The 16,983-nt window shown below is 37.8% G+C and overlaps 1 protein-coding gene across 3 annotated transcripts in view; it reads right to left on the bottom strand.

The window, feature by feature from the left end:
- The window catches only part of grid1a (glutamate receptor, ionotropic, delta 1a), a 300,893-nt gene that overhangs the window by 96,871 nt on the left and 187,039 nt on the right, over positions 1-16,983 (bottom strand). For all 3 annotated transcript variants that reach the window (XM_058058873.1, XM_058058872.1, XM_058058871.1), the window contains exons 3-4: positions 16,149-16,433; positions 4,430-4,635 (exon numbers count right to left, since the gene is read on the bottom strand). In XM_058058873.1, coding sequence (XP_057914856.1) covers positions 4,430-4,635; positions 16,149-16,422 — 480 coding nt within the window. In that variant the 5' untranslated portion in view covers positions 16,423-16,433. The remainder of the gene's footprint in view (positions 1-4,429; positions 4,636-16,148; positions 16,434-16,983) is intronic.

Raw genomic sequence — 16,983 nt, 5'->3', positions numbered from 1 at the left:
GTTTCATGACTATGAATATGTTAAATGAGTCGCTGTGCCGCCACGCTTTGATAATCCATCCGAGCTTCATTAATATCTGTTTAGCTGTTGTCAGAGAGCAGACACCTGAGACGCTCCTCAGGTGGAGGGTTTGGATATTTGGAGTAGAGGACGACAACTTGCTGGAAGTCTCATCTCTGAAATTAATTACAGATGAGCCTCCGGGATTGTACTCTATTCCGACTTTTCGGCTTCATTACATCCCCCTTTTCACTTTTTATTCAATTACCATTCATCACTTTTATACACAGAGGTGGGAGAAGGTCAGTGTTTGCTACGTCTCCAGTCTTTAATCGCAAGTGAAGACTCAAGTAAAAACATCCCAAGTCAGAGAAAAAAAAAAGGTTAAGTGTTTAGCATATAAAATACTTGGTCTCGTAATTTGTAAAAGCAAATAAAATGGCGGTGTTCATCACTGCCAATCAAAAATGTACGACACACCCTCCTTGTTTGGTCTAAAATCATCACGCAGCAACTTAACACTCCAAAAATAAGCTAACGTGTTTTTCTTCTTCTGTTGTTTATTGGCGGTTGGCAAGCAGCTTTCGTGTGCATTAGCGCCATCTGTGGAACAGAATCTAAACCCTTCTATACGCCATTCACAAGTCCGTTTTTTACAAAATTGGTTGTGTTGCTGCTGTGTTGTTTTAACTACATGCTAATACAGCACTGCTCATTAAAGGTATCTACATTTTCCTTCCTGCTTTTCTCATGCACTCCAAATCACTATTCATTCATTCATTCAGTTTTACTACCCCTGTCTTAGATAGAAGGCTAAAATCATCACGCAGCAACTTAACACTCCAAAAATAAGCTAACGTGTTTTTCTTATTCTGTTGTTTATTGGCAGTTGGCAAGCAGCTTTCGTGTGCATTAGCGCCATCTGTGGAACAGAATCTAAACCCTTCTATTCGCCATTCACAAGTCCGGTTTTTACAAAATTGGTTGTGTTGCTGCTGTGTTGTTTTAACCACATGCTAATACAGCACTGCTCATTAAAGGTATCTACATTTTCCTTCCTGCTTTTCTCATGCACTCCAAATCATTATTCATTCATTCATTCATTCATTCAGTTTTCCTACCCCTGTCTTAGATAGAAGGCTGAAATCATCACGCAGCAACTTAACACTCCAAAAATAAGCTAACATGTTTTTCTTCTTCTGTTGTTTATTGGCGGTTGGCAAGCAGCTTTCATGTGCATTAGCGCATTAGTGTGGAACAGAATCTAAACCCTTCTATACGCCATTCACAAGTCCGGTTTTTACAAAATTGGTTGTGTTGCTGCTGTGTTGTTTTAACTACATGCTAATACAGCACTGCTCATTAAAGGTATCTACATTTTCTTTCCTGCTTTTCTCATGCACTCCAAATCATTATTCATTCATTCATTCAGTTTTCCTACCCCTGTCTTAGATAGAAGGCTGAAATCATCACGCAGCAACTTAACACTCCAAAAATAAGCAAACCTGAATTCATTCATTCATTCATTTTCTGCTGCTCATCCTCACGAGGGTTGCAGGGGAATGCTGGAGCCTATCCCAGCCGTCTTCGGGCGAGAGGCGGGGTAGACTCTGGACTGGTGGCCAGCCAATCACAGGGCACATATAGACATACAACCATTCACACTCACATTCATACCTATGGACAATTTGGAGTCACCAATTGGAATGTGGGAGGAAACCGCCCTACCCCTGTCTTAGATAGAAGGCTGAAATCATCACGCAGCAACTTAACACTACAAAAATAGTCGGTATCACGTTGATATCATGTTGATGTTAACGTTTTACTGCGTATGCCCCATTGAATATTCTGGTTAATTATAGCGGCGCATGGAATATTCCTTTCCATGGATACCATTGCTTTCGGAAAGGTAATTCGGGAAAGATTCCATTCGGAAAGAGAAAAACTACTCATGTAAACATGGCTTATGAGGCAGATTCTGTTAGGAAATTTGATAACATAACAACAGACGCATTAGTTGGATACAATAATCACGGTTAATTGGTTCCGGACCCGACGGCGACAATTGATTTTCTGTGAAGTAGGATTCAATATTAATAACAGATTATTTTTGTAGTTAGACAATAGATTTCCTGTTTGTCACTGGCTAAATACATTTTGTAACATAGGGTTAGCTTTTCTTTCCAAAACTAAATTAAATAAACTCAGATTATTCAATTATTATTACTTTTCGGTCATGTTGAATTGCGCAAATATACACATGTAACCCCTTTAAGGATGTTGGAATTGAACCGTTCCATGACGTGATTCATCATCTGAAGTGCATGACATCATCCTTCCATGTCTTTTTACAACACACCTTCTTTTTTTTTCCCTTCTTCCGTCCTCTCATATTTTGAAGCACGCCATCCTCACCTCACGCGCTCGCCCCACAGCATCCAGACACTTGCCACACCGCCTTTGCGCTCACATTGCCCCTGAGTGGGTGTGGCGTCTGATGTCAGCTCATGTCTGGCCTCCCTCCTTGACACCCCTCTACGCCTTCGCGCACCTCGACTGTGAGGCGACCTCTCGGCAGAGTCACAGTAGCCTCTTACGGCGCCGTGAAGTGGCATTTTTTCAAGATGGCTCCGTGCGTCCTTGACTTGTGCTGTATTGTAGCCTGCATAGGCGGGCTATTTTTGTAGTCAGAACACAGAAAACCTGCTGATGACCTTCTAAGTATGTTTTTTTTATGTTATTAGAGACCTGTGGACATGAAATAACACCCCTATAGTCACATTTACACTTGCTTTACTCAATATAGTCGACAAAATAAGAGAAATTAGGGCACATTTTAGTAAATGTAAACATTTTATGCTTAATTTAAGCCAAATATTCGCACAATTTGTTTTAAAAAGCTTACATTTGAACTAATAGGAGATCATATTATATTATGAAACAGCAAGATTTATTACGTAATAATTATTTTGGGAAAAAACAAGGCAGAGGAAGCCGCTCCCCGGACTCCCCTAGAGCAGCTACACACAATAACCCGCACATAAAGCTTTCTAGTTCTTACAGAATCTGCACCTATTCCAGTTGTATTTCCTTGGATTTAGCCGCTCATTCAAATGTAGCATCTCATGGAGTTGCTCATTTTCAACCCTTTGTATTAAGTTGCAGACTCCTATAGAGCAGCTACACACAATAACCCAAACATAAAGCTTTCTAGTTCTTCCAGAATCTGCACCCATTCCAGCTGTATTTCCTTGGATTTAGCCGCTCATTCAAATGTAGCATCTTGTGGAGTTCATTTTAACGGCGACCTATTATGTTAAATTTTCAACTCTGTGTATTGAGTTGCAGACTCCTATAGAGCAGCTACACACAATAACCCACACATAAAGCTTTCTAGTTCTTCCAGAATCTGCACCTATTCCAGTTGTATTTCCTTGGATTTAGCCGCTCATTCAAATGTAGCATCTTGTGGAGTTCATTTTAACCGGGATCTATTATGCTCATTTTTCAACCCTTTGTATTGAGTTTTGGACTCCCCTAGAGCAGCTACACACAATAACCCGCACATAAAGCTTTCTAGTTCTTCCAGAATCTGCACCTATTCCAGTTGTATTTCCTTGGATTTATGCCGCTCATTCAAATGTAGCATCTCATGGAGTTGCTCATTTTTCAACCCTTTGTATTAAGTTGCAGACTCCTATAGAGCAGCTACACACAATAACCCACACATAAAGCTTTCTAGTTCTTCCAGAATCTGCACCTATTCCAGTTGTATTTCCTTGGATTTAGCCGCTCATTCAAATGTAGCATCTTGTGGAGTTCATTTTAACAGCGACCTATTAAGCTCATTTTTCAACCCTTTGTATTGAGTTGTGGACTCCTATAGAGCAGCTACACACAATAACCCGCACATAAAGCTTTCTAGTTCTTCCAGAATCTGTACCTATTCCAGTTGTATTTCCTTGGATTTAGCCGCTCATTCAAATGTAGCATCTCATGGAGTTGCTCATTTTCAACCCTTTGTATTAAGTTGCAGACTCCTATAGAGCAGCTACACACAATAACCCACACATAAAGCTTTCTAGTTCTTCCAGAATCTGTACCTATTCCAGTTGTATTTCCTTGGATTTAGCTGCTCATTCAAATGTAGCATCTCGTGGAGTTGCTCATTTTTCAACCCTTTGTATTAAGTTGCAGACTCCTATAGAGCAGCTACACACAATAACCCGCACATAAGCTTTCTAGTTCTTCCAGAATCTGCACCTATTCCAGTTGTATTTCCTTGGATTTATGCTTCCTGCCATAGCGGCCTGTTTTCATGTATTCCACCCCACTCCGCTGTGAATCGTGGCTCATCTGTTAAATAGACCATCTCTACCTGCAGGTAGAGCTCACGGCGTCCGTCAATAGCAACAATAACGTATCCTACCTGGTGGATGAACACCTGTGCTCCGCGGGGGCTCATGAGCAGCACGGCCCGCCGCAGTGTGTCCCGATATCGGTTGAGCTCCTCGGTCCGCAAGGTGCTGAAGAGGTCGGTGAAGACCTGGCTGACGTTGCGGTCCACCCGCTGCAGGGACACGTCGAGGCCCAGTCGGGAAGCCTGGTCCATGAAGCTTTGCAGACCACGGATATCTAGTAGACATAGGAGGAGATAGAAATTAAATTAATCTTTTGTTTGTATTAATTAATTCATTCATTTTCTACCGCTTTTTCCTCACGAGGGTCGCGAGGGGTGCTGGAGCCTATCCCAGCTGTCTTCGGGCGAGAGGCGGGGTACACCCTGGACTGGTCGCCAGCCAATCACAGGGCACATATAGACAAACAACCATTCACACTCACATTCATACCTATGGACAATTTGGAGTCGCTAATTAACCTAGCATGTTTTTTTTGGAATGTGGGAGGAAACCGGAGTACCCGGAGAAAACCCACGCATGCACGGGGAGAACATGCAAACTCCACACAGAGATGGCCGAGGATTGAACCCTGGTCTCCTAGCTGTGAGGACTGCGCGCTAACCACTAGACCGCCGTGCCGCCCTGTTTGTATTAATAATAACAATAAAAAAAATTGTTTCGTTTATGTTTGTGATGCATCTGAATCTGGAATCTGCATCATATCTGTGTTATAAAAGCACATTCACATGGTACAATATACAATAATATAGTATATTACACTACACTATAAGTGTATGCAATACGTATTATCCTTCAGGTTTTGAGAACTGAATCAATAAGATAGAAAAAGCATACTCATAATTCCAAAAGGTCGGCAGATAAATCGTTGCCTTGGCTCAGACTGCAGAGATGTGTTTAAAAATCTCCACGTGAAATGCAATTTCAACCCCCTCACAGCTGACTTCTCTTTCAGCTATTTTTAGGCAGATGCTACTTTAAAGCAAATAATCCCAATATGAAATATGCGTGGTCTGTAATAAATGATGCCGTTAAGACATCTGCAAAGTAGTTTTAGGATTCACAGGATTGTGACAAAAAAAAAAGTGTTTCCGTGTTCCAGATTGCTTCACGTTAGCGGCAGATAAGGCTGCAGGCGGACGGGGAGGTCATAACCGCGTTTGTGTGGGTTTGCAAGCACCACTTCAAACGCACGGAGTTGGACACCAGAGAGATCTACTATATGGAGATCCTACGCATTCACAAAATCTCCAAGAACTAGGATGATGTTGTGCGCAGTAGTTGAATTTGACTTGCTGAAACACACAGAAAATATCATCATTAAAAATCAATACAGTAAAAGTCGGTCAATTTGCAGGTCAACCAAAATATTACGGTAAATATGCCTCAAAAAGCTCAGAAAAAGGCAACAAGGACACGTCATCATAACCATAGAAGCAGTAATGATGCACAAATGTGCTTTTTATTTGGCTTTTGTGGGGGAGTGGGGATACCGCCACAAATGGGTGTAATAATGGAAACAAGGACAAGTGTGATGATGGCCATAGAAACAGGAGTTTCTATCTGATCTGAAAGTGTTATGCTTTTTCTTTGTTTTTTTGTGGGGAATTCCACGACGAGTAGGGTGCCTTCTGTGACGAGGCATACCATGCACACGTGTGTTTTGCTTTTTCTTTGTTATTTTATGTATACACCACCACAGAAAGCTAGCAGTGTGACGATAGCCATAGAACTTGAAAATTACATTTTGTGGTAAGGCATTGTATCCACAAGTGTGTTTTGCTTTTTCTTTGTTATTTTATGTGGATGCCACCACAGAAATCTAGCAGTGATGACAATAAGGGAAAGTGTGACGATAGCCATAGAGCCTGAAAATCACATTCTGTGACAAGGCATTGTATCCACAAGTGTGTTTTGCTTTTTCTTTGTTATTTTATGTGGATGCCACAAACAATAAGCTAGCAGTGATGACAATAAGGGAAAGTGTGATGATAGCCATAGAACCTGAAAATGACATTCTGTGATGAGGCATCCCCTCTACATGTGTGTTTTGCTTTTTCTTTGTTATTTTATGTATATACCACCACAGAAAGCTAGCAGTGATGATGATAAGGGAAGGTGTGATGATAACCATAGAACCTGAAAATTATATTTTGTGTTAAGGCATTGTATCCACAAGTGTGTTTTGCTTTTTCTTTGTTATTTTATGTATACGCCACCACAGAAAGCTAGCAGTGATGACAATAAGGGAAAGTGTGATGATAGCCATAGAACCTGAAAATTACATTCTGTGACGATGCATCCCATGCACAAGTGTGTTTTGCTTTTTCTTTGTTATTTTATAGGAATTCCACGACTGAAGGTTGGGATTGATGCCAACAAGTGTCAAGCCGTCGTACCAGGAATGGACCTTACTGTTGTGTACCAAAAAAAAATACAAATAACAATCCAATTACTTTGTCGTAGAAGTACCAATTAACAGTGTTTGACTGTTTCTTCTCCATGAAAAGGTGAGTAGTTTTACTTTATTTTACTTTTATTGAGTTAGATTATACCCTTGCATAACAGTTACAGTTAAACATGGTACACAGTTATTTAAATGGAGGCTTTTATGTGTCTGGTACAAATGAATAGACTTTATTATTTGGTGGAGTTGATGAACAGTGGAGGTTTCACTGTAACATTAAAAAGGATGATTATTTGAGGTCTAATGGAGTGGACGCTTAAATGCTCAGGAGGCGAAAATGAGTTTTTGTGACCCGGTCCAACATGCAGCTAACATTTCCTCAGGCCACTCCAAAGCGGAGAAAAAATACGAGATAGCACGGCATCACAGATAGAATGCAATATTGTTCCATTTTTGTTCTATTCCAGGTGGCGTAGATAATAAGAGGTCGGCGCCGCGTTCTCTTCGGAATAAAAGCGTGCAGAACCAAACAAGAAATTAAATCATTTATCAAGCGGGGAAGCTGTGGCAACCTCCCACAGTAGCAAGACACACACAGAGTGGGTCTAAATTGATGTGCCCACACTGTCCGTGGTGTTATTTTGAATGCGGCGGGCATTAGCTTGAAGACTTTTTGACAAAGTACAAACATGATTTGTGACTTCATCAACATGTGCCTCCCCCCCTTTTTCCCGCACGGAGCGAGTGAAACGAATGCATTCTGGCAAGAGAATGATTCATGGCGGGAAGATATTGGCATAACAACACCGAGGCTCCCACTTCCAGTAAAAGTGATTTTGCTTATACCGAGCATCAAGTTCAATGCCGTGTGACGAACGATGCGATTAGCACCACACAACATCTTCTCAAATGGGTAAAGTTATTAGTGGTATTTCCGTGTTATTACCTCCCCCAAGCACAAGATGTGAGGAGGTTTTTTACGAGTGGAGGTGTTTATTTACAGTATTTTAGTGCGCCGTAAACATGGCGATAGTTTGGGAAAAGGCCAAAAAGTAAACCTGAATGGCTGGTGAGGATTTGGGATTTTTGAATAAATGTTTTAAATAAAAATAATAATAATAATGCTCATGTGAATAATAATTACATTATTAACAATATATGATATAAAAAATAATGTACTATAATAGCAATAGTGCACCAATCTGAAAAGTATATATACAAAATATTACCAAAAAATGCAGGTGTGGATTAAAAAAATACAAAAAATATTCTAACAATATCAATAAAATGAATAATACTAATACAGTAATAAAAATAATAAAATAATATAATAATAAACAATAATAATAATCATCATCATAATCATATGATAGTGATTCCAGCACAGACGGGACCCTTGTGGTGACAACGGGTATAGAAATTGTATGGATGGAATAAAAATCCTAATATTTTCTATTTTTAATAATTTCATAATAATTAAAAATGTTAAAAAATCGTATGAAATTATTACAAAAATATTTCTGATTTTTTAAAATATTATAATAATTTTAAAATGTATATAGAACTAGTACATTATCCTCAATTAAACATATAATAATCTATATTATTAGTAATTATAATTTTATTACTCAAAAATTTACCAAAAATTAACCAAATTAACCAAAAATGCTAATGTGGATTCCGGATTTATTTGACATAAATTATATCCATAATTATCATTATATTATAAATAAGTATTGCAGCATAGCCATGACCCTAGTGACAACAAGCTGTATAGAAAAAAGATGGATGTATAATAATAATTCCTTAAATGATCATCTGCATTGTTGGCTGCTGCAGAAGAATATACTTTGGGGGGGGGGGGGGGGTCGATGGTTCCCCATGTGCCTGCCGTGGATTCTCCGCTCCCTCCCACAGTCCAAAAACCATGCACGAAGACTGAAATTGTCCGGCGGTGTGAATGTGAGTGTGAAGGCTGGTCTGTGAGTGAAAGCATATCATAACCTAACCTTTGCTCTCCTGTTTGGGAATCCAATTCTCTCTCTGTGTGTGTGACATCTGGAGACTCACCAGCTGAGGAGCTTGAACTCTTCATCTCACGCTCACAGAAAAGCAGAACAAATTTACTTATGTGGCAGTTTTCCAGACCATATATATATATATATATATATATATATATATATATATATAGATGTGCACATATATTATCTAAAGTCAGTACATGCATTTGTATTGCGGTATATCTTTTCGAGAAGTCAGTGCAAGAACAAAAATAGAGATATAGGGACCAAATCAAATGTGGGAAAACCCAGCCTAACCTTTGGAATAACAGCCAGTTACGCTGAGCAGTCGACCATGTTTGTACTGGGTCAAGACTCGAGTCCAATAGTCATTATGGACCGATATTGGAACTGAGCAGTCATCTGATGTTATTCTGGTTCTGGTTCCCACCCACGCAGCAGCCGTTTCAACCCGACCAGCAAACCGAGCAAGAGTCACCGTAATCCAGTCAAGCCCAAAACACGAAACGACTGTCACTTTAAAAGACGTATTTTGTTATTGACTTTTGGATGGGAATGTTTTCCATGTGATGATAATGAGAGCATGTTTTTTTTCGTCTCCATCTGGAGCCCAAACGGTAGCGGAGTTCCCGCTCGGTGTGGAGTGCTGGTGCAGAAACGAGCGTATCATGATGAAAGGGCTCAGAGGTTTTTACTGAGCTGTCAAGCCGCGTCGCAATCGGAGCGGAAAAGCCTGAGACGTGGCGACGCTTTAAGGCCGTGTTTACTCAACACAGAGATGAGTCTGTTTAAAGTCATCACTGCTGTGCTTACGACAATAACGTGACTTCATTGTACGCGATAAATAGATTTTAAATGGAAATATATCCGCTTGTGAGGGAGAAAAAGAATATTTCAATTCATATTTAATATTTAACACTGGAGGCATCCCATGCACATGTGTGTTTTGCTTTTTCTTTGTTATTTTATGTGGATGCCACCACAGAAATCTAGCAGTGATGATGATAAGGGAAGGTGTGATGATAGCCATAGAACCTGAAAATTACATTCTGTGACGGGCATCCCATCCAAACGTGTGTTTTGCTTTTTCTTTGTTATTTTATGTATATGCCACCACAAAAATCTAGCAGTGATGACAATAAGGAAAGGTGTGATGATAGCCATAGAACCAGAAACTGACCTTTCTCTGTCAAGGCATCGCATCTACAAGTGTATTTTGCTTTTTCTTTGTTATTTTATGTATATGCCACCACAGAAAGCTAGCAGTGATGACGATAAGGGGAAAGTGTGATGATAGCCATAGAACCTGAAAATGACATTCTGTGACGGTCATCCCATCCAAACGTGTGTTTTGCTTTTTCTTTGTTATTTTATGTGGATGCCACCACAGAAAGCTAGCAGTGATGACGATAAGGGAAAGTGTGATGATAGCCATAGAACCTGAAAATTACATTCTGTGACGAGGCATCCCATGCACATGTGTGTTTTGCTTTTTCTTTGTTATTTTATGTATATGCCACCACAGAAAGTTAGCATTGATGATGATAAGGGAAGGTGTGATGATAACCATAGAACCTGAAAATTACATTCTGTGACAAGGCACCCCATGCACATGTGTGTTTTGCTTTTTCTTTGTTATTTTATGTGGATGCCACCACAGAAAGCTAGCATTGATGACGATAAGGGAAAGTGTGATGATAGCCATAGAACCTGACAATTACATTCTGTGACGAGGCATCCCTTGCACACGTGTGTTTTTGCTTTTTCTTTGTTATTTTATGTTGATGCCACCACAGAAATCTAGCAGTGATGACAATAAGGGAAAGTGTGATGATAGCCATAGAACCAGAAACTGACCTTTCTCTGTCAAGACATCACATCTACAAGTGTATTTTGCTTTTTCTTTGTTATTTTATGTGGATGCCAACCACAGAAATCCTTCTCTGATGTAAACAATGTTGATACTAGTTGGCTTTTACTCGCTTTTCTACACTCACATCTTCTCATTTTCGCTCGTTGATGAGAAGCTAATGAGCAGAAGGTCATGGAAACCTCCGGAAGGCCACACACGCACACACACCTTCCCTTTCATGGTGACATGACTCGACAAGCTAGTCAGCGGCGATATGGTCCTTCAGACGCTAGTGAGAGATTCAGTGAGACGGGAGTCAAGTAACTCAGTGTGAAGCCTACAAAAGAGAGCGCGTCGTTACGCATCAAGGGCCTCCGTGCTTGTCTTTGTTTTGTTTTTTTTCTCCCCCCCCTTTGCGATCAGTCACCGACGGCAACCTTGCCCACAATTCACAGTCACTGCGGGAGGTTTCCTTTTGAGTTTGTCGCACGTGTTATAAATGGCAGCACCTCCTCCTGAAGCACTTGAATCAATCTCACATTTGATCCCTGACTAATTCTCTCCTGCGCTAACACTGCTAACACTGCTAACACTGCTAACACTTTAGCCTGTCAACAAACAAAATGTCTTCTTGTTCTACTATGATGGAACCTTTTATGTATAGAAACACACAATAATACATTAATGCTGATTCAATGTATTCATTGTATTAACTGTGATGAATGTACAGTCTGTCAAAGGCATTTCTAAAGCTTTGGGACTCCAGCAAACTACAGTAAGAGCCATTATTCACAAATGGCAAAAACATGGAAATTAGAATAAATTTGTCAAATTTGTAAAAACATGATTCTATTACGTTATTTTATATATATATATATATATATATATATATATATATATATATATATATATATATATATATATAATATTCTATGAATTATATTATTAATATTTTTATAAATATAAATATTTTATAAATATTTTAAATAAAATTAATATTATTTAATTAATATTTAATTTCATATTTAATATTATTTATTTATATATATGGCAAATTTTGACAAATTTGAACCGTCCCAGGAGTGGCCGGCGAATCAAAAATGACGCTAACAGCAGAGACTCATTCAAGAGGTCATAAAAGACCCCACAAAATCCAAATAACTGCAGACCTGCCTCACCTCGGTTAAGGTCAGTGTTCATGACTCCATCTTAAGAAAGACAGTCTCCTTCAGGATTTTATTTTTTTTTGGTAGACAGCAGAATTCATGGTTCAATTTATCCTAGTACATCTTCCTGAAACAGCATAACAGCCCCAGACCTTCACACTACCACCACCATATTTTACTGGTAGTATTATTTTTACGCTAGATGTAATGGGACACATACAAGTGTAGTTTGCCGAAGGTCTTGGAGAGCAGTGGTTTTTGCCTTGGAACTTATGGTGGAGTCATGAACGCTGAGCTTAACTGAGGCCTGCAGTCCTTCGGATGTTGTTGTGGGGTCTTTTGTGACCGCTTAGGCGAATCGTTGCTGCACTCTTGGGGTCATTTTGGTTGGCCGGCCACTCCTAAGAAGGTTCACTACTGTTCCATGTTTTTGCCATTTGTGGATAATGGCTCTTACTGTGGTTTGCTGGAGTCCCAAATAGCGAAATGGCAATTACTTTCTTTCTGGAGGGGTAAAAGGGGGCAGTCACTTTTTCCCACAGCGCAATGTAAGTATATGGATTTTTTTTTTTTACCCGACCTTAACAATAAAAAGTTTCATTTAAAAATGATAATTTTATGTTCAGTTGTGTTGCATTGACTCATATTTAAATTTCTGATGATGTGTTACATTGAAGTGTGACAAAAAAAAAAGAATTTAGGAAGGGGGAAACACCACTGTATAATATAAATTGCATAATACATTAAAAAAATGTTTTTACATTATTGTAAATGATACAAAAACATGCTTTAAAACAATTATTTAAAATAAACAAATAAAAAATATATTATAAATAATATTAATTTAATTAATGTAATATATTCATGTTTTTACAAATTTGACTAAATGTTAAAATCATGAGTCAGCTTTGTTTTTGATGATGAAAAAAAATTAATAAATACATCCTGGCAAACATCTTGCGTTCTTTTCTTGGCACCGTTTTAACATATCTCATAGCTCATATTTTGCACGTTAGCATGCCAGCATTGGCTAATTAGCACTGAAAACAAAATGCGCTGGAACTACTGGGAATGCAATTAATTGACAGCCAAGTTTGGTTAACAGTTTCATCATCATCATCATCCAGGGGGGCATTCAAACATCCTAAATGTAATGTTTGACAAGGAATTTGCCTGAACTTTAAGACAAGAGAAATAATTCACATTTGCTCAGTCATTACATTTTATAGCTTGTTCAGTATTCTCATGAAATCAAAATACATTTAGCGTGTGCTGCAGCAGCGATAAGATCTCCCCCACATTAGCAAATTATGTGTGGAAATTTACAATGACAAGCTGAATCAGAGGAGGTGAAGCAGTAAATGTGCTTGATATGTTTTTTTTTTTTTTTTGTGAGCTCATTTGATTCATTGCATTGAGTATCATTTTCAGCCCCGCTTTAAAATGCTGCTACTCAACTGTTGAAGTGAAACTTATGCGTGTTACTCCTGCCGTACTTGTGTTCACACATGAGCGCTATTCATGCTGACTGAGAGGTTTCAGTTTTTGGCAAAAAAGTCAATATCGGACATCACTAATACATACTTGAAAAGTTGGAAATATAGGATAGGACACATTAACTCATTCAATTCCAGACATTTTTCAAAAATTTTCCCCTTTAGTATCGCCAATTTTAGATCATGTTGACTGATATTTCAACGCACACGAACTAGAAAAAATACCAGTTTGTTTTCATCTATCTATTTCCTTTCTTTAGTAATCAGCATTAGAACATAGGTAAGTTTCAGGAAAATATCAGTTACCAACTAAAAACAAAGAGAAATACAGCTTTTTGTGAAAAAATACATTTCAAGCATAACTTTCATAAATTGTGTGCTGGAGCCTATCCCAGCTGTCCCTCGGGCGAGAGGCGGGGTACACCCTGGACCGGTGGCCAGCCAATCACAGGGCACATATAGACAAACAACCATTCACACTCACATTCATACCTATGGACAATTTGGAGTCGCCAATTAACCCAAGTTGAAATATTAAAGAAGTTGCCATAAAGTTGTAATATAATGATAAACCAACTAAATCTAGAATTACAGTAGCTTTGGGAATGTTAAATATTAAAGAAAGAAGAACATGTAGTATGAAGATTCATTCATTCATTCAATGACAATTGGAGACAATTGGAGACAATTTGGAGTCGCCAATTAACCTAGCATGTTTTTGGAATGTGGGAGGAAACCGCAGAATTGAACTCAGGTGTGAGGCCTCACTGTGAGGCCTGCGTGCTAACCACTCGACCACTGTGCAGCTGAGCTTCGTCGGTGAAATAATTAATTCATTCATTTATTAATCAATTTATTAATTAACCCAAAGAAAACCCACGCATGCACGGGATGAACATGCAAACTCCACACAGAGATGCCCGAGGGTGGAATTGAACCCGGGTCTCCTAGCTGTGTGGCCTGCGTGCTAACCACTTTCCTCCGTGCAAATTGTGAAATGCTTTTGTGAAATATATAAATATCTATAGCAACGTAAACAACGGAAAAAGGGGTTTGTTTACATCAAAATAACAATTTATTTAAAATGATAATACCATGAACTATTTACAATTTTTATATTTGCAATTAAACTATATGTGTGCAAGTATTTGAGTGCTTGCGTTAAAATTTCCCTACTTCAACCTCATTCTAACCCAAAGCCCAAAATGGGTCGGTTATTACAGCCTAACAAAGCATAATCTAAATGGAAAATAATAGTAATATAAATAAAAATAATACCTTGTTTGTGACTTAAGAAAACCAAACCCTGGCTGTAGATACTGTAGCAAATTTACAGTGTCATAATTCTTAAATAGGTATAGTAATATTTTGATTCTGTATTCCATTCTGCAGCATAACAAGCCTTGAGGCTCGATTCCGGGATTGATGAAAAGAACCAAGAAAGTTATTTTCAGGTGAAGCGCTGCCTCTGAGTCCCCTCTTGCTTTATTCCACGGCACTGAAAACAATATCAACGTAGCGCTCATTAACACTCTCCACGGCACTCCTCCAAAGTTCATATTGTGTTTTTTTGGGGGATTCGATAACAACCATGTATTGTTTTCTTGCCAATCAAGTCGTCATACGCGACCATTTGCCTTTTTGCGCTTGTCATGAAAGGCCACGGGTCCGGAGAGCCACCTTAATTAGAGCGGTGGAAGTACAATGAAGAACGTGTGAGACAACATAAGACACTATTGGGATGCTCTTGTCTTTCATGGTGCCACAGATTATCTAATTAGGGTCGGATTTCTCTTGTCTGTATGCTAATAACCGCCGCTGATGATATTGTTTTCATTAAAAAGTGTAGTCTGACAAGGCAGATGCTTAGTTTCCCAAATATGTCTGGGAAAGATACAACAGGAAATGTAGAACACTGGAAAAGGGCGGCGACTTTCACGACTAACTTTCTGTCTTTGTCATGAATTATGGTAATGGTAATGGTTTAATTTCATTTGAACATGCATCAGATTACAATTGAATGCATCACATAATCAGTTCCCAGTTCCACATGTCCAAAAGGAGTAGGAAGAAGCAAAGCTTATTAAATCCTACCCCTCCATCTGGTACTTTTACAATCAGTAACTGTTACATTTGTTCACTTCCTGCTTGCCTAATATATATATTTTTTAATTTAATTAATTGTATTATTTTTTATAATTGTTTTATAATTTTTCAAATTTTGTAGATTTAAAAAAATATTTTTTTAATTAAAATTATTAATTAAACTATTTTTTTTTATTTTTTTGTCACATACTAAAGTACGAGGTGAAATGACCATTCCTAATAATAAATAATAATAATAAAATAAATAAAAATAAATAAAATAATAAAAAAATAATAAAAAAAATAATAAAAAATTAATAAAAAAATAATAAATTTTTTTTTATTATTTTAAAATTATTATTATTAAAAATATTTTATTATTTTTATAATTGTTTTATCATTTTTCAATGTTTTTATATTTTTCAATTTTTTTATAATTTTTTTAAAAAATGTATAATTTTTATTATTTTTTTATTTTTTGTCACATACCGAAGTACGAGGTGATATGACCATTCCTAATATTCCTAATACTCAATCCATTCCATAGTTTGATTCCACATACTGAAATGCAATGGCTTTTTAATGTAGTCCTATTAATTGGGAGCGAGATGCTGTAACTGGTGGTTAATGTAATGCTAATGTAATGCTAATGTTAGCCGTTTCCCAAGTACACTAAATTTAAATAAAAAATATCCAAACTTACCATAGTCACTTTCATAGAAGATGATAAACTTCTGCCAGTGTAGCTCCGAGACCAGGGTGAGCAGGACGTCGTTGATCCGAACCGGGGGACGGGCGGCCAGGGTGTAGCTTTCTCCATCCGGACTGGGGTTGAGCTGGCAGGCTGTGCGGGGGGCACCATCGCCGTTCCTCTGGATGAAGAGGTGGGGGATGTGCATGGCGTCGGTCAAAGACTGCAGGGCGCTGGCAGCGGCACAGCCCGTGGATGTGACCAGGGCCAGAATACCTTGGTTCATCAACTCACATGCTGAATAGGGAAGAAAACAGACGATAGTATTTGAGCAAAGGGATATATAAATATATATATACCCTTCATACATATACATATACATATACCATACAGTTACACCTAACTGGCCACAAATGGCCGATAATAAAGAGTAATTTTGTCATGACCACATATCTGATTTTGCAAAACCAAACAAGTTATAGTACTATAGTACCTCATACTTGAACAGATGCCAAACAGAGCGCTCTTTTGATGATGAAAATGTATTTCATTAATTCATTTAAATATGAAATATAATCAGATTTTTATATGTATACAATGAATTAATGAGATATCAATACAATAAATTATAGTATAGTATTTTTTAGTTTTTAATTTATTTTAAACTGTCAATTAAATTTGATATCAAATGTATTATTAATTTATTAATTTTTATTATGTATTATTTATTTAGTTAGTTTTTATTATTAATTTATTGACATTTTATTTTATTATTATTTTTTTTTCACTTGTTCCATTTTGAGTACTTTTAACTAATATGTTTGTGTTAAATTGAACTATGGCTATA

This window comes from Doryrhamphus excisus, chromosome 20 (assembly GCF_030265055.1).
Source record: "Doryrhamphus excisus isolate RoL2022-K1 chromosome 20, RoL_Dexc_1.0, whole genome shotgun sequence".
Lineage (NCBI taxonomy): Eukaryota > Metazoa > Chordata > Actinopteri > Syngnathiformes > Syngnathidae > Doryrhamphus > Doryrhamphus excisus.
This window is presented reverse-complemented; position numbering and strand designations above follow the sequence as displayed.